Below are 27190 nucleotides of genomic sequence, written 5' to 3' on the forward strand. Positions count from 1 at the left end.
AGGCCGGCCAGCCCACAATCACAACTGCACAAGTAACTTCAGATCGGGTTTAAAAAAAAAAAAAAAAAGTTTGTTTTTCGCTTGGTTTTCCAGGTAACCACAGGGGTGAGCACTGGCCCCACCACAAATAACAGGAGTCCAGATCATGTGATATTTTCATTTGAAACATAGTTATTGTGTCGATGGAATCTCCTTCTACATTTGTATTCAGACACGGCTGGAAACAGCATCTGAACACATAATCATATCCCAGTGTGTTTCTCTCTCTCGAAAGCTACACCTTCTGCCTTAATACTTCCACAGACTCCTCCAGGCCCGCTTCAAACAGACAAAACACTCCTCCTAAAACTCAAAGCAACATCGCGACACCTTTGTAATAGGCCTATTTCCCAAGGGGGGGATAAAAGGACAAGGCAAATTAAGGGAAATGCGGAATATAAACTTGAAACCTACTGTCAATAAAACCCAAAACAAACTCGAAGCGGAGGTGAAGAAAGCAGGGGAAGGAAAAGCAAGGTTAAATGGTCATCTTTCTTCTCTTTTTATTTGAGGATTTAAGTTTGCACAGCTCCTTACAAGCTGTCTTTGGCTAAAATCACTATTAATGAGCTTTGACATTTGAAATTTAACTGAGTATGAGCTCAGAGCTTAAAGCACCACACCACCCATGAAGCCAACTGGAAATATTTTGCTCAGGCCTAACAGTGTGTTTATTGAAAAGACACAGCTTTCAAGAGAAAGTGTTTACAGCAACCACTTTACCTGCTATATCCCTGCCCTGAGATGTCTGTTTGGTTTCAGGGTTGGGGGGGGGTCCTCTTTAACTCCTTCAAGTCACGGCTCTAATTGTTTTCAAGTCTAGCGGGAAAACATTAACGAAGCTCTTTGCTCCGCCAGCAGCCTGGATGGTAAGGACGGGTTTGGGAATGTGGAGTTATGACCAAGGAGCAGGCCACAGGGAAAAAGAAGTAAGCCCACTGGAAAGACAAGATGAAAATCTTTGTTTGATTGTAAATGTCATTAAAACTATCCTTTTCCAAAAGAGAGCACGGGGAATAGACTAATGAGGTGGAGGAAATGGCCTGGGTTCTTCTTGGCTAAAACGGTGGTTCACTGAGTGAACGGGAATCCATCATTAACCAAGTCGTTTCTCCAAAAGAAGGACCAAAAGGAAGCTATTCCCTTTGCTCCTCACCCAAGAAGCCTTTGGGTGGACTGATCTGTTGAAGAAAGGAGGATGAGGACAAAGAGGGAATCAGCTTGATATAAAAGGGGACACTCGCACACACTCCGCTTCTGCACAAAGTCTGCGCGCTGCCCATCTCCACCTCTGCGTATGTGAAAACAGAACCGCGGCATCCTTCCAGATCTCACGCCAAAGTCCTGTGAGCGCCGCTCTGTGCTGAGGGATCCTGTACGGATTCTCGCCAATATCAGTGTGAAATTCAGAACCCTTCCCCTTAAGCCACTGTTATGCTGGAGATTTTAGGGGTATCCTGGACCTGAGGCATTCCCGGACCCAGAAAAAGTAAAAGCAAAACTGCTAACCTAACCTGGAATGCTTCTGAGGAAAGCGGACAGAATCTCAGTTACGAAGGAAAGGAAGCTCCGCGTCTGTGACCTCGAAATCGCATGCAAGGCAAGGTGTCATTTACCCACCCACGTCTGGCCACCCCCGCAGCACCACAAAGGGAGAGTCTCGAGGATGACACCGAATCACGAAGGTAGTTCCGAGGTCACAGCCGGAGGAGGAGGAGGGAGTGGGAAAGGCGAGCTCTTTAGCCAAAGACATTCCGTCATGACTGTTTCTCCCATAGGAAAATCCAGTAGTATCAGATCCTAATTTCTTTTAAAATATTAAATAGAATCTTTGTTATATGTTCCCTTATTCTCATACATGCTAGGACTTCTACATTGTATGGAGACCTTTTTTTCCTGAAAATATGGGCTTGCAGTATCTCTGATTCTGTGGAAGACCCTCAGGTCCCCAAATCTTTGTGATTGCTTTATCTTACCAGTTGAAGGAAAAAAAAAAAAAAAAGACTTCGGAGGGGACAACACATATGTAAATCCCAGCATCACCACTTGACCACTGTGTGACCTTGGCAGTCACCTAACTTCCTTGAAGTTCAATCCCTCGACCATAAAATGGAGACTCTTCAAGGGCCATTATAATTACATAACATATAGTTAACTAACACAGGTGACGGCCAACTCAGTGCCTGATAGGCGATTACTTCTTGCCTCCTGCACACTTTTCCTTAAACAAAAACAAGGAGAAGATAGATTTATTAAGATTCAGCCTTTGCATCACCATTTACAGAGAAAAAAAAAAAACAATTAAAGTAAAATCAACTTTCTCGGGCAATGACAGTGTTCTAGACCTTGATCTGGAGTGTGGCCGTCATAGCAGACACAGACATCAATGAACTATACATGTTAAGATCTGAGCATTTTGTTCTACGTAATTTATACCTCAATAAAAGAGACAAACTCTTGACAAAATAAACTATAGTTTTAAATTTGGGATCTCAAATGTATTAACTCCATGAGTAAGGCAAATGATACAGCATACATTTTATGTCGCCAAACTAGAAACTGTTAAAAGCCAAAAAAAAGTACACACGCTAATATTTTTCAGCTAGCCCCTTCATGCCTCCGTCTTGTCCCCGCTTGAGTCAACTTTATGGAAGTTTCCAAGAAGCACCATCTCCTTGTTCTAGTCTGCAAGCCCCGCATCACAGCCAACCCCACCACCAGTCGCCCATGGAATCCACACGGAGTAAGAAGGGTAAGAGTTGAATAGCACTTTAGAACTTACAGTTTTCATATCTGTAGACTCTTAAATTTCAAAAACTTTGAAGGAGGATACTCTGAAGCATGACTGTCACCATGCACACGAGGGAAGCAATGGGTCTGAGAAATCTAGCCGTGGACCCAGGGCCTCTTAGTAAGACAGTGTCAGCAGGGACTAGAACCCACATCTTCCAGCATCAAGACTCGGGTTCTTTCCATTACTCTGACATCTTTGATGAAGGGATGGCAAAACATACCCTCCAACCTGCACCAAGTAACTAAAGAGGGCCCTGCCCAGCACTGGCTGCTGAGAACCAATGTCGTTACTGCCAGGAAGTCACATGTTTAAACTCTCTTGGCCTTAGAAAAGGATGGATTCTGCCTGAAGTATATTTCTCTACTCTTCCCAGAGTTGCTTTTGGGGACCAATATTTTTATATCCAACATGAGTCTTCTCAAAGGAGAGCATTCATGCCACGGATCCAGCCCTGCCTTCAGGCCTCCTGCCCTGGAACCAACATCCTAACCTTCCACAAACACTCCATGAAGGCAAAAAAGGACTAGATTTTTCCAGGTCAAATAAAAAAGAAAAAAAATTCATAATTAAAGCCACGATCTTAGACAAAAAAAAACCTCAGTTCACCCTGCTTTTCTTTTCCCTCTGCAAAATTTATTTTAAGACTAAAAGAGCCAATTAAAGTTTCTATTATCATGAAGTAGAATTCTGTTGATACAGCAATACTGAGCAAAAGCAATTATATTCCTGCCTCTCCAAAAATGTGTATATAGGTGCTTGTGAAAAGACTATGCATGTGGGCATGCCTATGGGGTGTGTGTGTGTGTGTGTACGGAGAGGAAGACAAGTGTTATCCAGAACTGAATTCACAGATCCACCACAAATCAATTAATAATACCATATCATAAGGACATATTTTTCTATTATGTAGAGGAATTTCATGTTATTTGCTTTGTATCTTTTACTCTTAAATTATCATTATTTTACAGACAAAGGGTTGGGGGGTGTTAATTAAGGCTTTTAATTTCACCTCTCCCAAAGATTTCTTCAAAGACTTAACAATCCCAATCAGATCATTAGAAAAATTCTAGGGGAAAAAAAAAAGCAAAGAATCTATGGCTACATCTGCTAAGCTCCCCAGAATAACTCAAGGTCTATCTTAATTCAAAAGGAAAGGAGAAGAAGGGAGGGTATAGCTCAGTGTTAGAGTGCATACCTAGCATGCATGAGGTCCTGGGTTCAATCCCCGGTACCTCCATTAAAAAATAAATGAATAAACCTAATTACCTCCCCACCCTCCCCCCCAAAAAAAAGAAAAAAAAAAAGAAAAGGGGAGAACGAAGGAAGAGAGAGCGTAAGGAAGGAAGGAAGGGACAGAAAAAGAAGACAGGAGCAGGAAAGATACGGGAACCAGCCATCTCCCTCATCCCATCCCTGCACCTCGCAGCTGCTTTTATTGTTATTTATTTATTTCCTCCCCTTTGGAGCCAGATCCTTTTTTCTCATTTAGTCCAACAGACATCGTCCTCCTGGAGTGACCTTTTATTCTTTCCTTTTCCTTCACCCCTCTAGGCTATTGCCCTCGTGCCAGTAACTAGATAACACACTCTATCAAAGATTTTTTTAAAAAATCATTGGGAAGGCACTCGGGCTGATGGTGGCATCAATCGTCGGCTGACACGGGCTGGGGTCAACCATTTATCTCCCGCATCGCCCGTGGTTACCTGGCGCCCACCTCCACTCGCTCCGCTCCGTCGTGACAACCTGGCGCAGATGTCACCACCCCCTGCAAGACAGTATCTACTCCCTGAGTCCTTCTCTTCCTTTGTCGGGGCTGTTTCTTTGTTTTATTCCAGTGAACATTTTGCATACAAAATCAGGGCAGGAAAGAGTGAAGCCCCTCCCTTCTTTCAGAGCCTCTCCAAATTCCAGGGCCAGGGAAACAAGTTATGGGCTGTGAAAAGAAAATCTTGTTTTCCAGGCCAAAATTTTCAAACTAAGATTGAAACACTTTTCTTCCTTAGGAAATCTGGCCATGCCCTTGAAATTAAACTGAACTCACAGAGTGTTGCTCTAATTTCACTAGATGTGAGATTTGAGTGAAAGATTTCTTTTGATTAGCTGAAATTTATTTTCCACACTACTCCATCCTTTTCGTATCTCGTCTTCTCTGCCTCCGTCCCACCCCCACTCCCCTCTCCACATCCTGCTTAAGAGAAGTCTCACATGAGGCAGACTGCATTTCTCAATCCCAGGTCCAGCATTATTAGCCGTGGGCCCTTGGGTAAGGCTCTCAACCTTCAGAAGCATCCATTCATTCCCTGATCTGTAAAATGGGGCTAATAATACGTACTCCATAGTGCTATGAAAACCACGCACGCAAAATCAGCACGTGCCATGTGCCTGTGCGATATAAAAAGGTCAACATACTTGCTACTAGTTATTGCCTTAAAGGTGATGAATGGTCACTGAGCTGCTCAGACAATGGAATTTGATGGGGTGCAGATCGTGGCCCAGCCCCTATACAAAAACCATCGTCACCGTCTGTTTTTTTCTACCATTATGACTTCATTTATTTGGATCTCCAAGAATTCTGTTACAATACACCTGGAGAGATTTGGATCTTATGAAATTATACTTTAAATAGGAGTTGAAATTGAATAGAAAGGAAGACAGAAACAAAGGGGAAAAAAAGAAAAAAAAAAGAGGCTCAAAAGAAAACTTTATATAGAGATGCAATTTTTAATCTAAACCCCAGGTGCCTTGTGTTCCTATAATTTCAAACAAATGTGAAATATAGTCATCCTTTCTTCAGTATTTTATACTCTGTGTAAAATACTAAACTCAGAGACTCCCAGGTTAGAACTTGCCATCATCTTGAAAATTCCCATTAGCAGATTTCCCCTTTCAAAGGTAAACTATGTAGTTAGTATCTGCACCCCTCATCCCTCCCTTACAAGACACAGTTCCTCATTTTCTGGAAAATTTCAAAAGGAAAATTAAACAGAACATTCTGGAACTACAGATCTGGTCTCCCATTACTTCACTAAAACAACACAGCAAAGGAAATTACAGGGTTCTCCCTACACTGCAAAAATAAGTAATTTCTACTAAATATTGCTCCCATTATCAAGACTTGGAAAGAGTTCAGAAAGATACCAGGAACATCACCTATGCCAAGCAGATCTCTACTTCTGCAACCCTCAGGAAAACCCACTTGGCAAATGGCAAAGCTATTATGGTTTTGGAGTCCAAATGCCTTCCTCTGAAACTGGAAGGTCTTTCTGAGTAAAACCACCCTTCGTATAACTTACTTCTTTGGTAAGAGTCCGATTCTGCTGTGTCTCCCAGTGTCTACAGTCTCAGTTTCTAAAAGTTTCACAACGGAAGTCTGGAGGGCTGGTTTCCAGCTGATGCCCGTGGGCTTTGATATAGTCACTCCTGTCTTCATTCCACAAAGCCTGACTCCTGGAGTCATTAGAAGCCCTAAGTCTTGGGCTCCACACGGCACAGCGCGGCCCCGCCAGCACAAACCCACACACATGGGCACGTCCACTGAAGTCACGGTCAGAGTGCCAGGGTCGAGGTAGCAGAAAACCCCACTGGAAGGATCCAGGACACAAATGGGAGGCCAATCCCCACAAGCAGGCAGGCGTGGAGGAGCTGTGCTCGGTGAGAAGGCAGAACCAGACAGACCCAGGCTCCCAGCCGAGGTTGAAGCTTGGAAGGTAAATTTTCACATAGTCCTACATTCTCCACGACCCAGAGATCTACCTCCACAAATTCACATTGTCATTTCCCATCTTTATTTGGGGACTTGTTTATAAAAAAAAAAAAGGACAGGTTTTCTTTCTACTTTTTTGAAACATGTTTTCCTAAGAAAAATTGGCAGTCGTAGGAGAGGCTCTGGACTCTTCTGCCTTTGAGTCCCTGCTCTGCCCCTTGCCTGCTGTGCGTCCTGAATCAGGCTACTAAACCTCTCTGAGCAGTTATGAATCCGTAAACTGGAGATGACAGTAGTAATCACAGCAAAGCTTTATTCTGAAGATTAAATGGGTCATTTGAGTAAAGGGCTTCACTGAGTTCCTGACAGGAAGTTGGTATTCAGTTAATGTTACCCCCTTCCCTTATTACAATACTGTTTCTTTTCAGGAAAATACGGAATATACTTCTCTGGATGGCACCATACCTATGACTGAGATATTCTATTGTGTTTTTCCTTCCATTCTCCTCAGTCTTCCCCAAACAGCAATTGTCTACATGGCTGTTTCATTTTAATGTCCAAAAACTATCGATTGATCTGGATGAAGTGAATTCTGTGAACAGAAGGACTTCACAAAGGAAAAAAGAACTGCCTTCTGAGGCCGTCGCCCCCACGTTGGATGGGGTACAGCGTGAATCTGACTGCAAATGCGGGAATGGCTCTTCGCAGAGACCTCACACAGCTTTCTGAGAAGCCCCCAGGATGGGAAAGTTTTAGAACCATTTTATTGAGATGAGGAACCGGAGATTGTTCCCCACGCATTTTCAAGGACCACCACCCTCAAGTCTGGGCGCTGAAGGCTTCCATCAGTCTGAGGCCAGAGGACCTGAACTGTAGCCCAAATCTCATGCCACGCAGCAGAGGAAGGCTTTTTCCCAGGAGCAGGGCATTGTTAACATGTAAGAAACATTAACGAATTCCCATCTCAAATGTGCAGCAACCTTGCACAAAGAGAGAAGCCAGCCTGCCTTCTCCTGCCCTGTCCTAGCTCTGGGTGAAGCAGGTACAACTTTCAGGGGTGCTGGTACCAGGGTCCCTGTTCAAACCTTCAGTCCCTGCCCCCATTAAAATGTAAAACCAGATTCGCCCCGTCATGGACTGGCACCAGAGGACTGCAATTTCATCCAGCATGATTTTTATTAGCCTTGCAATTTCTTTATGGGCTCCCCTGAGGGCTGGCTGGTAGAATCTGGCCCTTCCCATCCGGATTTGCTACAGGCAGCTTAATAAACACAGCATCTGCCCCGTGACAATTGTCATAACATCTGACCAGGGTGCAGAAGGCAGAGCTAAAGGTTAACAAAACCACCGCTCCGCTCAGGTGGCAGGGAGGTGGGTGGGGAGGGTGCTGGAAATTGTCATCTGAAGAAAAAGGCGGCTCCCTGGGTCCGAGGTTCCTGCAGGCTGGCCAGCGTTCCCGGGAGCCGAGCAGGCAGCTCGCCGCCTCCTGCAGTCAGCCTGTTTCACACAGCCCATCAGTGTCACCCTTCCTGACATCTCATTATGCACCAGAGGTGGAAGTGGACAGGTACGAACACCCGAACTTCTCCTTTTCTTATTATTTCTTTGGCGCACCATGAAGCTGGGAGTTAATTAAGTCCTGTGGGACAGACAATCAGTGTCTTTTTTTTGCTAGGTTAAATTACATTATACAAAGATGCAAAAAAGAGAGGAAGAAAAAAATAATCCCTCAGCTCTTTCCTGGTTAATAGAGTGCGTTAGAAATAGGATGATTTCAAACCAGAAGCTGAAGTCGAAGGCTCCTTAGCATACAGGCTTCTAATGAAGTCAAATGACGAGCCCACCGGGGACCTCCTTCCTTGCGGATCTCAAAGCACTTTTAAAAACACTTTTAAAGAACTTCTGGCCTCATCTCAGAGAAAGTTGATGGGGGAGGGGGTGACACTTAATTGTGTACTATAGGTAGGAAAACTCTGACCAGGCTGGAGGAGGACACTTCGTGCAGATTTGCAAAATCCTAGATGGAGAAGAAACCTTCAGAGGTAACACAGAATCAGGGGCTGTGAGGGTGGGATCATTCCCTTAAAATGATCTAGTCCAAAATTTCCCAAAATGTTCCACAGGCGGCTGACGGGTGTTGCACGGAAACAAAAATGAAGACTTTTATGAGCAGAGAAGTTTGGGAAAGGCTGATTTCAACAGAGTGAAACTGCCTCCCTCTGATGCCTCACTGGACCTCGTGGCAACCAGAGTGGAGCAGAGTCTGCAATGTTTCCCAAACGTATTTGACCACAGACCCTTTTTCCTAATGGGACATTCTTCGTTACTAATTGTCCACAGAATGCACATTAGAAAATGCTGTCCCCTTTCTCACTACAGATGAGGACACTGAGGTTTTCCTGGGGACTGGCCTAGAATCACACAGGTGGGTGACACCCAAGCTGGGAGGTAGGACCCAGATCAGTCACTCTCAGACCCACCGCTGTACCACGCCGCCCCTCCGTAATTCCCAGGCATCACTTGTGCATCCCTGTCCCTTGGGTGTTTCTCCAGGTCACCTTCAGAACACCCATCCTCAACCCTCTCTCAGCTGCAGTTGAGAATGACGCCTCATTTCCCGGGTTCCTGCCTCCGCACCGCCCTGCCTCGACTTGCACCCGAGCTACAGGAGAACGGTAGCTACACACAGGTCAGGACTAACCTGGCACCGGCCACACTTCAGCCAGACTCGCGTTCCGACTCTGATGCGAGCTCTAACGCAGATTTCACGGGACAAAGTGCCAGCTGCGAAACTGACAAAGCCTCTCACGGCCCTCCACTTCCTCCTAGATCAAATCCACACTCAGTTTGACACTCAAGACCTCGGTGTTCCCCAATCTTTGTTTCCAGTTACTCCCTTCCCATTACTTCCTTTCAAACTTTACACTCCAGCCAAATACAGTTACTTATATAAAAATCCACGTTCGCCCACCCCTGAGACTCTCCAACACTCATCTCTTCACTGGTTTACCTTTGCTCCTCATCTCTGCTTATCCTTAAAATCCTCACAAATTTCAGCCCAGATAAAATGACACACCCTCCAGGGAATTTCTACGTAATGATTTTTCCATCCAGATCTCCTGGCTTTCACTGGTTTTCTACAGTAAAATACGAACACCTTTATTATCACATTTATTACATTTTGCTCACAGTACAGTTACTAGGGGGTTTTCTAGCTCCCCTGTTGAAGAGTTACCTTCCACAAGGCGGGAGTTGAATCTTATTCATCTACAGCATTGACCCAGCCCTTTCAAAGTTGCATAATTTTATCCAAGCCCTTAATAGTTTCATAGTCTTCTGTCATCTCTCAAAGCAACCATCTGACAGTCCTGTACCGGGGCCAATACAATGGCTGGCACCCTGCGAGTGATCTGTAAACAATATTTGAGAAGGAGGGACAATAATCTCATTTTCCAGGTGCAGAAGTGCCTTGCCCTCTCCGCTGTCCATACTGCTGAGTGTGCTCAGCGTCTTCGTAAAGTCATCATGTAATGTCCTTCAAATGCATACTCGTTGGTGCCAAGCAGAAAAGAACAAAATATATTTGCTTCTGCTTGGCTGTGCATACTTTTCCCCTCTGGGAAGGGAAAGAAGTTAAATGGCAGTGTTTTCGAGTGACTGGGACTGGAGCCGTGAGCCCAGCGGTCCAGGTCCTTGTCCTGACATTCATTCATGGAGGGGCCTTGGACAGCTGACTGTCTCCTCCACCCATACATGTTCATTACACAGGGATGCTGGGCGGGTTCCTTAACATTTGCAAAGTGTTTGGGAGGAGGGTGTAGCTCAAGTGGTAGAGCACATGCTTGGCACGCACAAGGTCCTGGGTTCAAGCCCCAGTACTTCCTCTGAAAATAAATAAACAAATAAACCTAATTACCACCACCCCCCAAAAGAAAACCCAAAAAACAAAACAAACATTTGCAAAGTGTTTGGGGAAGACCCACTGTGAGAAACAAACACTGTAACAAAACATTTCTCTCCCTAAATTGCTCTTTTCCTTATTATTAGAAGAGGGTTAGAACTGAATGATGAGCTCCCGGTGGGAGCTGGTACCTCCTAAAAACAACGACTGTCCTCTTGGGTCAGGAAGACGCACATCACAGAAGAAACACAAACCTGGGTTTGAGGTCCCGCAGGCTACAGAAGGGATGTGTGTTTTATGTCGTCACGGGGCTTTCTCATTTGCTTGTTTGTTTGCTGGTTAAAAGCAAACCCTCTACGGAATTCTTAGGGAGGTTTACCAAACACTTTGTTTCCTTTTCCCTTAGCCTTGGTTCTCCCCTCTGTCAGAATTCCATGCAACAGCAATGCCTTAGATGATCAAAAAGGACCGGTGAGGAGAAACAGGAAGAGGCTTGCGTTTAGAGCCATAAGGAGAACAGCGAGGCCATTGTGAGGTCGTGTTGACTGACTCTCCGATGTCCACTCTCCAGGTTCCCTTCATCAGTAGCCCCAGGACTTTCCTTCCAGGCATTACTGCTCTCATATTCTCACCAGGTGTTGGGGGTGGGATTGACTTTATTCTAAGGTCCATGATGGACAGTAATTGGCTAAAAACAGCCAGCAAAGCCGATCTGTCGACCTGAGCAAAGTAACTCAGTTTGAACCAATGAGTCATAAAGAGATGTTTGTTGAGGGTTTCTGGAGAGGAAACGTCCTTCTTCTGAGACCACGCCTATAAAAGACCTTTCACTCCCATGCAGTGAAGACAGGGGAGCAAGAAGCCCTGGGATCTACTGGCAAAAACCCTGTGGCCACAGAGGAGGCCGCCTCAGGTTGAATCTGACCCTATGGAAGGCGGGGCAGACAACAGGAACATGGAAAGATGTTTGGCACTGCTCATGATCAGGGAAAGGCAAATCAAAACCATGAGACCACTACACAACTGTCGGAATGGCTATCATCAAAAAGTCTACAGAAAAACAAATGTCGGCGAGGATGTGGAGAAAAGGGAACCCTTGGACACTGTTGGTGAGAATGTAAATTGGTGCAGTCACTGTGGAAAACAGTATGGAGGTGCCTCGAAAACTAAAAATAAACCTACCACATGATCCAGCAATTCCATTCCTGGGTATGTATCAAAACAACGAAAACAAAAACACTAATTTGAAAAGACACATGCACTCCAATATTCATAGCAGCATTATTTACAATTGCCAAGATACAGCAACAACCTAAGTGTCCATCAACAGACACACACACACACACACACACACACACACACACACACACACACAATGGAATACTACTCAGTCCTAAAAAAGGAATAAAATTATGCTATTGGCAGCAACATGGATGGACTTGGAGGGCCTTATTCTAAGCAAAGTACATCAGACATAGAAAGATAAATACTGTATGATATCACTTATATCTGAAATCTTAAAAAGAAATACAGCAAACTAGTGAATATAGCATAAAAGAAACAGACTCACAGATATAGAGAACAAGCTAGTGGTTACCAGTGGGGAAAGGGGGAGGGACATTATACAGTTTGGAGGGTAGGAGAGTGGGAGGTGCAAACTACTGGGTGTAAGACAGGCTCAAGGATGTCTTGTACATCCCGGGGAAAAGAGCCAACATTTTGTAGTAATTGTAAATGGAAAGTAACCTTTTAAAATTGTACAGAAATTTTAAAATTTCAAATAAATATTAAGTTAAATTTTAAATAAATATTAGATTAAATTAAAAAAATAAAACTAGAAAAAGAGAAGAAGACATGGCAGAGCCACAAGAAGAGCCAGCTCCTGAGTGAGCACTGAGCCACTGGATCCGGCTGTGCCTTTGAGCCCTGACTGAGCTCTCCTGTTCCGTGAGCCACTCAGTGAGTTCCTTTATTATTCAAGTCCATCTGAGTTGTGTTCTTTTCCCCCTTGTGGTTGAAATCTTCATAATAAGATTTTTTTTCAAGTGAAATTTAAAGAAAGAAATGAAAGAGCATGAGTGTATAAGAAAATACCTCTAAACAGATTATATAGAGCTGTGGGTATGGGTATAGACCACAGATACAAATACATTCTCCATCTGAATGCATTTTCTTTATGCATCATGTTCTGGAGTGATTCTTAGGAGGAAATAAACAGAGACTGAGCACAGGTGTAGAGACATCTGAAATGGCCATGTATCCCCACACACTCCCACGGTTTGCAACAACACCGTGAAAGAAAGTGATTGATTTCTCAGCGGTAGAAAATTTCACGGAGGGTCTTCGGGGCATAGGGACCATGGTGAGAATGGAAGCAGGCCAATGGAAGCAGGCCAAAGAGGGAATCCAGAGGGTGGGAGAGGCTGACTACCCTGCTAATTCCTATCAGGCCATAAGTGCTACCCAATGGTCCCATCTCAGTCCACTCATCACCCCTGCCTCCAAGAACATAAATCAGGACATGATCCATGCAGACTCACAGAGAAAAGTTAATGGTACCAGTGGCAGCCATCAGGTGAATGGTTAAAGATGAGGTCACCAGTCTCAAGCTAGATGAGGTCACTAGTCCGGCTAGATTCTGAGCAGTAACAAATATCCCCAAATCCTCATGGGCACAACACAAAGTCCACTAGGAATCTTGGCGACTCTCCAGGATGGAACAGTGGTCCTCTGTAAGTTGACGCTACGCCAGGCCACATAGGTGTCGCGGCAGAGGGAAAGAGAGGGCTGGAGAGTCGAGCCCTAGACTTGCAATGCTTCGCCCCACTTGCTAAGCGAGTGATGTTGCCCGCCCCACTTGAGAAGGGTGGGGAAGTGCAGGGCTTCCTTGGGCTCAAAATCCACGAGAAGTAGACCCTGGAGGAGGCGACCACGGAGGGGACTAACGCAGAACTGCTGTACAGTCTTAGTTAGAAGAAATGGTTCTGGAAAATCAGGTGAACATCCATTAGTTTTGGGAGGTGACTAGTACTTAAAATTGTTAAGCACTTTGGCTCAACGACCAGCTCAACCCTGCTCCCAACAGCACCTGCTCCACAGGCACACACCCCAAAGACAGACACAGAATAAAAGAGGTGCTTTAAAGGGAAGGAAAGGGAAAACGGAGAGAAAAGAGGGCAAAGAGGAAAGGGAAGAAAGTGAGGGGGAGGGGGAAGGGAAGGGCAGGAAAATGGAAAAAGAAGGGGGGGGAAGCAAGCAAAAGAAAAGGAGAGATGAAAAACCAAAAGGAGAGGAGAGGAAACAGAAGTGGAGAAGGTGTTTGGAGATGTCAGAAACAGCAGAAACAAGCTCAACTAGGGACTAGAAAGTAGTTCCAAATTAGCCTCCAACAGCGAGACACATTATAAAGAAAATGCCAAATCTGCAACAGCACTGTGTTGTATTTCGAGGAGACTCTCCTTAAACAGAAAGTAGGGATTCACTTACGCACTGGGGTTTTGCTTCTTTCAAACCGTAATCCAGGCACTAAAGTGCATTTTAAAATATAAATATTTCTAAAATAAATGCGATAATGATTGAGATTCAACCAGCCAAACAACAGAGCTGTGTGAAAGCTATTCTATAATCACTGGGAGAATGAACAGCGTGAGAGACCTGCAGAGTGCTGGTCTTGCGAAATCAAACACACAATGGAATACTACTCAGTCCTTAAAAAGGAATAAAATTATGCTATTTGCAGCAACGTGGATGACTTGGAGGGCCTTATGCTAAGCAAAGTATATCAGACATAGAAAGATAAATACTGTATGATATCACTTATATCTGAAATCTTAAAAAAACAGCAAACTAGTGAATATAGCATAAAAGAAGCAGACTCACAGATATAGAGAACAAACTAGTTGAAGAGCCCAGCTTTAATCAAAGCACTGGCAACTTAAGAAACCATCCTCAGCATCAGTTACAATGAGTATGGGCTTTTACCTGCATCCTTCCTTTCTCTTCCCCCTTGTGCTCTGTACCAGCTGCCTGCATTGACTCACCACTCACTTACCCCTTAACCCCACAAAATCTGGTTTTCCTCCCCACCAATACTGTCCTGCAGTCTCGAATGTCACTAAGGACCTCCCGATCACATTCCCTTTCAACGTTCCTCGTCACCCCTTCCTGCAATCTCTCCCCTCCCCTGGGTTCCACGACACTGTGGCAAGAGTTTCAAGACATGCTTTTAGCAACAGAGCCCTTCTTTCAAGTGAGGTCTCGCCTAGAACTCCTCCTGACTACCACTGCTCTGTAGTAGATTTGAAATCTGGCAGCGCAAGTCATCAACGTTTCTTTTTGAAGGTAGTTTGGGCTGTTCATTGTATCTCCATGGAAAATTTTAATCTGCCTAGAAATTGCTACCAAAAAAAAAAAACAAAACAAAAAGTTGGGTTGTTTTATTCGAATTGCATTGAGTCTAAATATTAACTTAGAACTGACATCTTAACATTATGATGTTAACATCTTAACATTATTGGAAACCCTGATAATGGCTCTCTTAATGTTTCCTCTGATTTGGATTAAGCTAATTTAGATAAGCATTAAGCTTTTTAGATCTATGGGATTATAATTTTCATCAAATTTGGAAAAATTTTGGCCATTAGACCATTGAATATTCTTCTCTCCCTCCTACCTCCGCCTCCTTTTCCATACCTCCTACGTACATCAGCAGCCCTGAACTCCAGCCTCCGATGACGCCCCCCAGGGAGGCCGCTTCCCTCTCCCTGGGCCCTCTTTCCCCGTGTCGGGCCTGGAAAAGTGCCCCCAGACGGAAAGCTACTCTCCTTGTGCGTTCCCCTTTCCTCAGGGATCACAGTCGTGCTGTCTGTTATCCGAAGCCTGAGATATATTCTGACTAGTTTCCCAGTTGCGTGCGGCAGGAGAGTATGTCTACAAACCATCCCTCTCTTGGGGCCAAAACCAGAAGTCTGTGCTTTCACGTTTAAGAGCAATGCACTAAAAATCCAAGTGGATAATCTGTGTAAGTGAGACCTCCTGAGGCTCCTAAATGTCAAAATCCATGGGTCTTTACTCGGGTTTAACCTCTCCAGGAAAGTATCTTCCAGTCTCCTCTCTGAGAAGAACAGAGCTTGAGTTGCCAGGATTCTGAAGCTGGGCAGAGGGAAGAATTTCTTGGGAGGGTTGACCACTCTTCAGAGAGTCAGCAGATTTTCCAATCACCCTCCAGATTTCCATTGCATTCTCTGTGCCCTCCACCCCTAAGCTTGGTCTCAAGTACCTGATTAACACCTTAGTAATTCAACTCGTCCATAAATGATGCCTCTGCTTCCTGGAGGGAGGAGTAGGAATAACGTGTCTGATTGGGTCGGCGAGTAGTCATGTTCTAGGATTCTAGCTACTCTTTGCTGTTGTTGTTTGGTTGGTTGGTTTTGGGGATTTTTTTGTGGGGAGAGAGATAACTAGGTTTATTTGTTTATTTATTTATTTTTTTAATGAAGGTACTGGGGATTGAACCCAGGACTTCGTGCATGCTAAGCATGTGCTCTACCACTGAGCTGTACCCTCCCCCTTAGCTACTCTTTATAGAGGACTTCAAACCACCTGCTCCTGCCTCATGCCTATATCCTGGTACCTAAATTTCTCTAAATCCAAAGCTTTTCTAGGGTCCAGCTGGGCAAACTGTCTTGCTGTTTATCTAAATGTCCGTTTGCGGGAACTTAACGCTGACTCTCCTCCACACCGCGGCGCCACCTGCCGTCTCCCACGCACTGCCCACCTTCACGTCACGGCTGCACTTGTGTCACTGATACCTCCTCATTTTATCAGACGGGGTTTATGCTTTGTTTCTTTTCCTCCTTTTATTACCTCTACTTGAACCAGGAGACTCCCGTCTGTTTCACCAAGAATCCATTCTTAATTATCCTAAGCTTCACAGCCATATTTTCACCAATTTTCACTCTGCTTTTGCTGCTTTTCGGGTTCTTGGTTCATGACTGTTCCTGGTGTCCCGGATCATCTTCATTCTTGGATTCATTTTCAGGGTTCCCGGGGCACGTCACTTTTCGCAGAGCGCACGGGGGTGATAAACCTTGTCAGTGGTGTACAGCACATGTGTCTTCATTTTGTTCCTGCTCCAAGTAGTATTTGATTGGATGGAAGATTCTGGGTTGAAAATCATCTTGTAGATAACTTTAATAGCACTGTTTCCGATTTCTTTTTCCACTGAGATGGCAGATCAGATGTTCAGAGGCACGTCTTCCAGTGATCAGAACCGAAATTGCTGGGTAAAACATCTGGACGAGGGAGAAAAGTCAAGGGGTTCCTTGGAGGCAGAAACGAGGAGACTCTGCTTTCCCTGCCCTCTCTTCCTTCTTTCCCTGAGTCTGTCCTGGAGTTTCAGAGTCATCCTGGTTTGGGCCAAGTTTAACATTGGCCCTAATATCCACAGAGGACCAAACCCATCTCCTGTCCCCAAGCAAACAATCCCTTTTGCTTTGTGAGCTGCTCTTAAGGCTTCATCTTGAGAGTCACAGACCCACCACTCCGCGTTCACAGGGACAGAGAAGAAGAGAGGGACACGGAAAGGGAGGGGACATAGTGACCTAGCAATGTCCCAAAAAAGTGCTTTCACTCGTTACCCTGACACCCGCCCCACCTGACTCTCAAGCTTGGAATTTCTCCCGGAGCGCCGCTGGAAAGTACGGCTGACTTCCTCTCAGTTCCACCTAAACTGGCTTTGCACCGTGTTCATTCTGCTGCAATTTGTCTACCCGTCCAACCCCATCACTCTTTGTCCTTCAGCAATCCTTCAAAATCTCCAGTTGTCTGATGCCACTTTGTTGTGTTTTCCAGCACTGTTTTAGGCTTTTCTTCTTCTAGTATCTTTTGTCTTGTTTCAGTGCACCACAGCGATACACAGTAGGTGTAATGTCCCCTGAAGAAGAGAAAACTGTACCTCTGCTAAAATGGAAGGATGACCATGATGTGTTCATTCATTCATAAATCCCTTCGTCCACTCAGTAATTTTTAAATCATAATTTTTAATGAGCTCCGCTGTGTCTTAGGCATAGATCTAAGCATTGGGAGACAGTGACAAAGCAAAGCTCCTCTTTTCATGGAGCTCACATCCTAGACTGTCAATAGGTTTTTAAAAAATACAAATTGAAGAACATTATTAATAACACAGTAACACCTTTGTATGCAAATGGGTGTGTGTACACCAGTGTGTGTGTGTGTGTGTGTGTGTGTGCCATTTCAGAGAGACTCTTCAGGGGATAGGACTGGAGAAACAGTGTGTAAGAAGGCTTGTTTTTAACCTTTATTTGTTTTTCTGTATTGTTCACTTGGACAATTGCTTCAGGCTCTGTTCTAGGCACTGGGACATACCAGTGAACAAAGTAGGCAGACATACCACCTTCTTGGAGATCAGATTCTAGCAAGAAAAGTCAGACACTCAACAATAAACATAATAAATTAGTACTATACAAAATATATTAGCAGGGGATAAGGACTATGGAAAAAATAAAACAGATTAAGGAAAATTGCACGTATGATGTACGGAGTGAGAAGCCCTGGGCTGCAATTTTAAATCGGGTGGGAAGGGTAGACTTCACTGGGGAAGTGACATGTGGTACAGCCAACAGGATTCCCTGATGCATCTGACGTGGGGTTTGGAAGATCAAGGATGCCTCCACGGCCTGAGCAACGGAAAAGAGGCCATCAGCTCAGTTCATGACTGTGGTGGGGACGGGTGGGGAGGGGAGCAGTGGAGTCAGGGGCTCAACTTAGAATCTGATGGACTTGACACGTCGCTTCAATACCCAAGTGAGGACACAGTAGGCAGTGAGGTTTGGGAACCTCAAGTTCAGGAGAGAGGTCTGCGCTGGAAATTACAATTCAGGAGTCATGAGTGCGGATATGCATAAGGGTGTGTATGTGTATATTTCAAACATGTGAAAGGGCCATTTTGGAAACTTGGTGCATCATTTTCTTTCCTACCACATTTAACTTTCACTGTCTCTGAACCCTGTGTCTAACACAAGCTATCAAGTGCTGACTGTGCCGCGGGCCCCCGCCTCTCATTCCTTCTGCCACGTTCCCCGTCCGGTTACCTCTCACCTGTCTCCCACAATTTCCCAAGGCATCCCACACTCTGCCACCAGATCAATGTGACTAAACACACCTGGAATCCTGCAGTGACTTCTCGAGGATCACCTGTCACCTGCTCAGTTAAAGGACCAAATGGTTAACCTGCTATCCCAATGTGATCCAAGCCCATCTTTCCAAAACAACAACTCACCAGTCCCCTCCACACACACCATGCTCTCTGCACCATTCCTGTGGGTTCAGTGCCTCGTACATACTGGTTCCCCCACCAGAAATACCTGCCCTCTGCATCCCTGCCTGTCTAGATCCTGCCCATTCTTCTAGGCACAATACAAAAGCTACCTACTGACCTCAGCTGACGGCCCCATCTGAAGAGAACCCTTCCCACCTCTAGACCCCCAGCTGTAGGACAAAGGGAAGATCATGGCATGGGCAACACTGCCCGAAGTGAGGGCAGCAGGAGGGGTACCAGCCCCAAGAGAAAGCCCGGCAATAAAGGGCTCTGCGGACAAACAAGTTCAGGGAACACTCCAGCCCTCCCCTTGAAATTTCCATTATACATTCACATACTGAATGCTCTCAAAAGAAAGTCCTACTTTTTTATATATAAAAAGTTATAAATATAAAGGTGTATATATATATATATATATATATATATATATATATATATATATATATATATACACACACACACACATATATATATAAAACTATGTTTAATGGAGTTTTTATAAATGTATTTGATTTTGGAATCCTTTTATCCCAGAATTCTTACAACACTCCATGGAACTACTATTCCAAGGGTCTTAGAGCTAGACACCTGAACTCTAGTCCTGATCAAGCACCTGTCAGAGCTGGTTATCCTCAGGCCCAGGCCCAGAGAAGGCAATTGTGTACCCTTACACAGGTTACATGTCCCCAGATATCCCAGCATCTCTTGGGAGAACCATACATCCCAGGACTGGGTTAGCCCAGCAGGTTTTGGGACATGCCCACTGGTTCCTAAAGATTAGATGGCTTACTTCCCCCACAGTGACTTATGGTGGCATGGGTTATGCTAAATTACAGCCGTGTGACCTTTACTGGGTCACCTCTTTATGGGTCTTGGTTAACCCATCTCTTAAATGAGGGGGCTGGTCTGTCTGACAGTGTCCAATGTCCCATCCAACTGTGGTGAACTGACTCTCTGTGTCCTTCCTCGGCCCTCACCCACCTGCACACATAGCTTCTGTTCCCTGCTGTCCCTACAGGGGGGCCTCTTCCCATGTTAATTTTCATCTCTTTCACAGAAGAGAACCTTGAAAGTGGTAAGAACTCTATAAACACATGCTGTATAAATATTTAAAGATGACAGGCATTGCAGCCTCCAAAAACACCTCAAAATTAAGTCTTTGAAATGAAGGGAAATTCAATGAAAGCAAAGAAGTGAAGTGATCTGGTCAAAGCAGCAGGCACTACAGAGAAACGATCCTGTACCGTTTTCCAGCACTGAGATCAGCAAACGAGCACTGCTGAGAACCGCCAACGTCGGCCGTTTACTGTGTATGAGGCGCAGCACACCGCGGCTCGCACCCCAGAATCCTCCTGCCACCACTATTAGGCCAGTCCTATTATTATTCCCACTTTACAGATGAGAAAACTGACACACAGAGGGGTTAAGTTGCCTGAAGTCCCCCAGGTGGCAAGTGATGTCTTCCAGCGCCGGGAGTCTAGCCCAAAGCCCACTCCAACCAGCGTGCTACCTGCCTTTCCCCCCCATTGCTGGCGTTTGCCCGGTGAGCATCCCAACAACTGCAGATTATTCCCCAGGTGGAAACCAAGGCGGAGGCCATAGAATGGTGTCTAAGCCACTTCAGGCATTCAGTAAATTTGTGTTAGACAAGTGTGGATTTCCCTGCATATAACATTTCCACTTATTGATGTAACAATGTGCTAGAAAAATTATTTGATATACTTCGTTCTTCCTCGATTTCCAAGAGAAGCAAACTCTGCATCGTATTAAAAACCACTCTCTGGTCCCCACATCTCTCCATTTTTGATGCCTCGGAGCCAAACGCTTTCCACTCTTTTTGTCTTATCATTGATTTTTCTTTTCTGTTTTAAAACATCCATGTGTCTAAATAATATTATCCTATGAACACTTCTTAGAACCATCAGTGTTAGAAACGTTTACACTTTCTGCAATGGAAGACATAAGCGTTTATCCGTCTCTTACATGACACGGCATCACCAAACCCATCACACACAACCAAACACACATTCATACTCACACTAATACAGTATCAAAAGTCCGTAGGTTGAAAACAGCTACTTTGTCTTGTTTATAATATTACTCATTGCTTACATTATGAAGACAACATAAATGCCATGTGCACTAGCCTCGTAATATTCAATTATCTTATCCTTTCTTGAGCAACTGAAAGATTGCTGCGTCCCACGCCTCTCCTTCCAGAACTCAACACTGATTCAGCAGTCCTGCCGACTACAGCAAACCTCTGAGACATCACTGACAGCCAACCTCTGAGAAAGGGCACAGGCGTGAAGAGGAGGCTGCGATTAGGGGACCGCAGAGCTGGAGAAGAAGAATTAAAGCCAATGATTCATTAAAAGGAAGAGGTGTATGGGGCAGCGGAGGGTGGAGGGGTGGGCACCATGGGGCAAGAAGCAAGCGACAGCCTGCACAACCCCGGGAAGGTTCGGGAAAGGAACATGAGAAGCCTGGGAGATGACAGGATGGACAGGGAGAGCCCGAGGGGTGGGAAGGAGAACAGGAAATAGTTTAGAGAGGCCAGAAAAATCAACGTTATTTGTAACTGTGTGCATTTGCAGCACTAGTCCAAAAGTTGTAGAAACATGTGCCTTGGGAACCCAGGAAGCAGAGTTTGGGACTGAGAAGCGGCACTCGCGTCCGGGTTGGGAAACCGGGTGGGACCTCACAGGCTCTCAGTAAACGTTTGTTCCAATCAAAGAGACAAGAGAGGAAGATGTGAGGGTCTCGCTCATGAGGGGAAAGACACCTAAGGGAGTAGGTTCTCAGTAAATACTTTTTATCTGTGTGCTGTGAGAAGCCTGGAGAGTTGCCAAAGATTTTCTGATGTAAATCCAAAGAGCCCTTCGCCTCCGATTTCAATTCTTGAAAATTCCCTGGGAGGCTGTGGCATCTCTCCCTGGGGACTTTTAAGAACACATTTTTAGAAGAGCCACTTGGAGGGGTACTGACATGATTTAAAACAGATGGATGAGGTGAGGAGATGGGACCGGATGACCCCGCAGACCTTCCCCTCTTCGGTCCTAATTTCCACGTCATCCCCTCAGAATCAGACGTTCCCACCCTGCTCTGCACGGCACAGAGGTGAACGGCACGGGCCAGCAGATACGGCCATCCACCCACTGAGGACAGCTGAGTGACTGGGAAACCTCCCAGAAGGGCCTGGCTGAATTATAGGCCATTCATTTCATGGAGAAATAAACCACAGAAAGCGTCTTTCAAACATGCCCACAGAAAGCAGGACAAAATGTCGAGATTATCTGCTCAGAACTGGCTTTAAAAGAGGCCAGGCAGCACTCATTTATTTTCAAGAAAATATATGATTAACCATAGTTAACTATGAATTCAGATGCTGTGCATTAGATCAGCTCCTCAAAGTTTGAGAGCATTTAATATTATATATCGCTGCCATTTGGGCTAAATTGTTTTTTTAATGTACACAATATTACAAATTTAATTTGAGCTGTTTGAATCAGTCTGTAAAAAAGATTTGATTATACCTGAGTGTTCTGGCCCCGGCTTTTCCGTATCTCAGTAATCTTGGCGGTAATTGGCTGATTACACGTCTCACACTCCATCTTTGCCTCAGTTTCCATGGTAATGGTACAGGAGCTATTATAGATGAGAACTTCATCTCTTTCCACTTTAGGGCTGAAACGAGAGGGGAGGTTAAATGGGGTGTCATCAATCTTAATGAAATGCAATTATTTTTACTCTTATTAATCATTGCAAGCCATTAGCTTGTGGCAACTACAGGCCACCATTTGTCAAATTTTGCAAATTTCTGTAATTTTGTTTCCATTCTTTTATTGTTTATTTGTTTTCCCTTTATCTGCACACCCTGCCATGAAAATGCACGGGGTAAATATCTTTCACTGAGGCCTTTCTTTTATTCCAAATCTATCAGGAACATTAGCAAAGGCTTCTCCAAGCTCAACCAAACAAGCAACACACAGATGATACTTCCAGTCCCAAAAATGGAAGCATTTATTGGGGGAAAAAAAATTTTTTTTTTCTTTTCCCTCTTTCTGTTCTTACACTTTGTGTTGGGGGAGTGAATTGCCTGAATCCCACCCCACCCCCAGGGCAGATGGAGAAATTGGAAAAAGCCATACAACTGGCTAACTGGTCCCTAATTCCAACTGTGAAAAAATGAGCTCATTTAGGCTCGCAATTCCCTCTCCCCAGCTGATGGCAGTGAGGCTCTGGTGCTGGCAGTGGAACATTAACTTAGTAAGTTAATTAAACTTACTTAACAGCCCAGACTAAGGAGATTCGATATATGTGCCAGTTACACTACCAGCCCCCCGCTTTAAAAGTCCTCTTGCTTTAAGGAGAGAAGCCAGACTGGATTTAGAATGAAAAACAGCAGTGTAGCGTTACAGAAAGCCTGCAAACGTTGGTCCGGAGGAGATGAGAGCTGGAGTTGGCAGGGTAGAGCCCCCCAACAGGTGTGATACTTATGCAAGAATAATCCTGGCTTTAGGCATTGTTGCCACTACCTCAAAGATTATTCGTAATAATAATGCAGGATGTCTTATCCTTTTTTTTTTTTAACAGTTTCATATGTATGATTTCATTTCAGTCGGGAAAGTAAGTAGAAGCATAAAAAGTGTAACCAAGAGAGATCAGGGGATCTGCGTAAAGCCAAACCCCAAAGCACAGGCAGCTCTGGGGTGAGAATCCAGGAGTCCAGACTCCTAGAGTTTGGAGATGCTGAACGAACGTCACCACGAAGATGGCAGATCCCGTGGGAGGACCAGGAAGGGTGGGGGAAAGGGCAAAAGGTCACCGCTGGAGAAACTATAAATCATGTCGAAACACAGCATCTTTTTTCAAATCAGCGACAAAATGGTTTCTCCCACATTGGCTAGAAATAATGAGCAGGGTTATAAATAAAGCTGCTGTTAAAAAAAAAAAAAAGAAAAAGAAAAAAGAAATAATGAGCAGAGTAACTACCACATCTACTTAGCCTTCTCGTCTTCATGCTAAAGTATTCCCAGCTCCGTGTCCACCCAAGACACGACTTCCACACCCATTGTCTTCTAGACCGTCTGAAGATTGCCAGTATTTTAACATTGCACAGTTCAGAGTTAAGCACACATAGCTGGTTGGCCACTGGGGCCATGATCGCCCTTTATCTGAGCCCTCCACTCCATGGCACCTCATATGTGTTCATTTTGCAGCCCCAAGCTTAAATTAAGACAATAGTGAAAAAGTCTCGGAGCCTCAGTTACCTGAGGGTTTCACCATGCTGTTTTTTTTTTTTGTTTTTTTTTTTTGACTGTTAGGTTTTTCATAGTTTACTTAGCAGCTCTGTCTTGTAGTTCTTTCCCACAGATCTAATATGCAGTTCTGTGAGTAAAGGAAACCACATAGTTATTCTGTGAGGCGTTTCCAACAATGTAGATCCACAGAAAAAGCCTGTTGGGACAGACCTCGACACCATGCTGTATTTGTTCAGCCCATTTTCTGAGAAGCGTTAGCAAGCGAGGTGAGGCTCAGACGCCGACCAGCTGGATGTCAGTCCCAAGCAGACATTTACTGTCTCTCTGACCCTGTAAAGACATGACTCCCTTGAGCTTTGGTTTCCGCATTTATAAAATGAACTCACTACCTGTTTTAAGGAGGTGTTGGGGAGACAGAGCAAAACGAAGCCCTCCAAAGGATCTGTGCAGAACCTGGCACACAGAGGTGTCCGATGAAGCCAGCTCTTCTCATAGTTTTGGGTGGTAGTAATGTTGCCTGGTATTACTGTTGAAATGTCAATGCGGGAATTTACATTCATGGTTGTTACAGGTCATCTCACTGATGTGGACCCATTGCTCAAACACATTTTTGAATCGGAGCCTGTGAATGCAGCTACAAATCCATTTAGCTGAGCCGTCTTCCAGCAGGTAGACGAAGCCACGGGATAAATGCAGCATTTGCTCCTGGAGTGTCGGTTACACTCAAAGATTCGGAAAGGGAAAGTGAAGTAATTGAACTTCGAAATTACAATGTAATGTTATATTTAGATAAATACGGAAATAACGGTGGACTCGAAAGCAAAACTCACATGGACTTTCCGAATAAAACACCTGACTTCCAACTTGATGCTGTATCAGGGCACTTGGGACTTTGCAGCTTTTGCTCCTGGGGGTGGAGGTGAGGGGTGGGGGACTTGCTGGAATAGTCTAAGAGGTGCTGCCTCTACTTTTCCATCATAAATCTCTAAAAAAGCCATCAGAAAGGAGATGAAGTTGGTCTCCCACCATCTTGTTCCGTGCGAATCATTTTCTGGGTGGCTACTTCCATATCTGAAGGTTCACGGACCATCTGATTAATCATTCCTTATAGAACTTCGTCAGGGATAACACACAGTTGTCTGCATTTCCAGGATTTCCCTTTTTGGCTTTGTAGGCAAGCGAAAGAATATTTGCAATTTTCCAGTCTCCTCTCTCTGTTGCCTGTTCCCCTTCAGGTTCATGGCCAGCAGTGGATCTTCACTAGTAGAAGCATTTTTTTTTTTATATTCCGTATACGAACAGTCTGAGTTAATGGACTTGAACTCAAGGGAAGGAGTCACCAACTTCCTTTACAGCCTTTCTTGGTCTTGCGCTTCCATGTCCTAAGAAACCTTCTTCTGCCCTTGCTAGGCTCTTCATCAGCAAAGGTTGGAGAAAAGGGGGCTAAGTCACCGTACCCTCCTTTCCCCTGCCCGCAGCAACGCCCTCCAGTTTGGAGTGGATTGTCCCATTTCGCTCATGACTCCAGAGACACCATATATATCACCTGCCGTCTGAGGGTCGCTCCGGCTGACCAAGTCCCACACCAACTAAATAAAGCCTGTTCCTTCAGCAAGTCCTCCAATAGCTGGTCCCCCAGTAGAAGGCTCTGCTGATACCTGTCAGTGCTCGGCATTCCAGGCCGTTTCAGGAGGCCATCCCACCTGGAGAGACGGTCTGTCCCCCCAAGTTGCAGGGACATGACAGAAGCAGCAAATGTCGCAGTGGGGCCCCTGATCTTCCTGGGAAATACCAGTGACCGAGGCGTGGAAGAGTCGACCTCCTCTCCCACCTCTGTGAAGCTGAGCTGAGGCCTGGCCACCATGGCATCCCTGACTCTGCCTCCCAGTGTCCTGGCTCTCGCCAGGAGGTGTCTGCTTCCCAGAAAAAGAAGAAAGTGAAAAAAAAAAAAATCATGTTCTTCTTGCTCTGAAAAAGCTAAAACCTCTTTCTGCCAGCTTAGACTTTTTTTTTTTACAAACTTCAGCTCATATTTCTTTTTAGTTTGGTCCCTGATTATCTCACTAGAAATTTTTTTCATTAAAAAGCCATCACCCAGATTAGCAGAGACCCCAGGATATCAAAAACTAGAGCAGCAGTCACAAAATGTCAAGGTTTCCTAATAATTACTGTGCATGTTTCCTTCCACAGTCATCCTACGCATTAAAGAGTGCAGCTGGCCAGACTTAACTATAAACATGTGTACAAAGAGAGACACACAGATACAGATGATACAGATGTGCACGCACACGTGTGTGTATGCAAGTATTTATTTGAATGGAGGGAATACGGTAAAAATATTTGGTTCAAATGGTGGCAGAGAGAGTTCTAGAGCTATGTTTCTGGAGTCCCAATCCATTGCTCCTGCAGTTGGTCTGATCATATCCAAAAGTAAGCACTATATTAAAAAAAAATAGATTAAAAATACAAATGTCCCCCGTATAGCACAGGGAACTATATTCAATATCTTGTAATAACCTTTAATGAAAAAGCATATGAAAATGAATATATGTGTGCCTATGCATGACTGGCCATTATGTCATACACCAGAACTTGACACATTGTAACTGACTATACCTCAATTAAAAATAAAAATAAACAAAAGTAAACAAATGATCTTGTATGCGCCTTCTAGGATGGGCAATAAAAATTCATGCATGCTGTCTCCCTCACTCAGCCAGAGATTGCTTCCTGTGTCTCTGAAATCTCCGTGGACCCGCACAGCCCAGCCCAGGCTCCTGTTGCTAATGCTGATGGTACAGCTTTGTGCTGAGTACATGGCGAGTCAAAGCCTTGGGTTCCAGTGCTGACACTGCCAAGGCTTTACAAAAGTATTTAATCCCAGTGGGAAGGGATAAATTGGGAATTCAAGATTTGCAGATACTAACTACTATATATAAAATAGATAAACAACGATATTCTTCTGTATAGCACACGCAATTATATTCGATATCTTATAGTAACCTATAATGAAAAAGAATATGAAAAGTAATATATGTATGATATGTATGACTAAAACATGATGGTGTACATCAGAAATTGACACAACATTGTAAACTGACTACATTTCAAGAAAAACAAAAAGGAAGACATTTAATCTGTTCTTAGAATA

At 44.5% G+C, this 27190-nt stretch overlaps 1 protein-coding gene and 1 non-coding gene across 13 annotated transcripts in view; both read right to left on the reverse strand.

The window, feature by feature from the left end:
* PKHD1 (PKHD1 ciliary IPT domain containing fibrocystin/polyductin) overlaps nt 1-27190 on the reverse strand; it is a 369459-nt gene that overhangs the window by 274302 nt on the left and 67967 nt on the right. For all 12 annotated transcript variants that reach the window (XR_012501162.1, XM_074348887.1, XM_074348889.1 and 9 more), the window contains one exon: nt 22312-22462. Coding sequence is in view for 11 of the 12 variants with exons in the window: in XM_074348887.1 (XP_074204988.1) it covers nt 22312-22462 (151 nt within the window). In the remaining variant the exon portion in view is untranslated. The remainder of the gene's footprint in view (nt 1-22311; nt 22463-27190) is intronic.
* Nucleotides 24126-24255, reverse strand: LOC123613956 (small nucleolar RNA SNORA18). Its single transcript, XR_006721396.1, has one exon. It is a non-coding gene; the product is annotated as a small nucleolar RNA SNORA18 (small nucleolar RNA).

The sequence above is a fragment of the Camelus bactrianus genome, chromosome 20 (assembly GCF_048773025.1).
Source record: "Camelus bactrianus isolate YW-2024 breed Bactrian camel chromosome 20, ASM4877302v1, whole genome shotgun sequence".
Lineage (NCBI taxonomy): Eukaryota > Metazoa > Chordata > Mammalia > Artiodactyla > Camelidae > Camelus > Camelus bactrianus.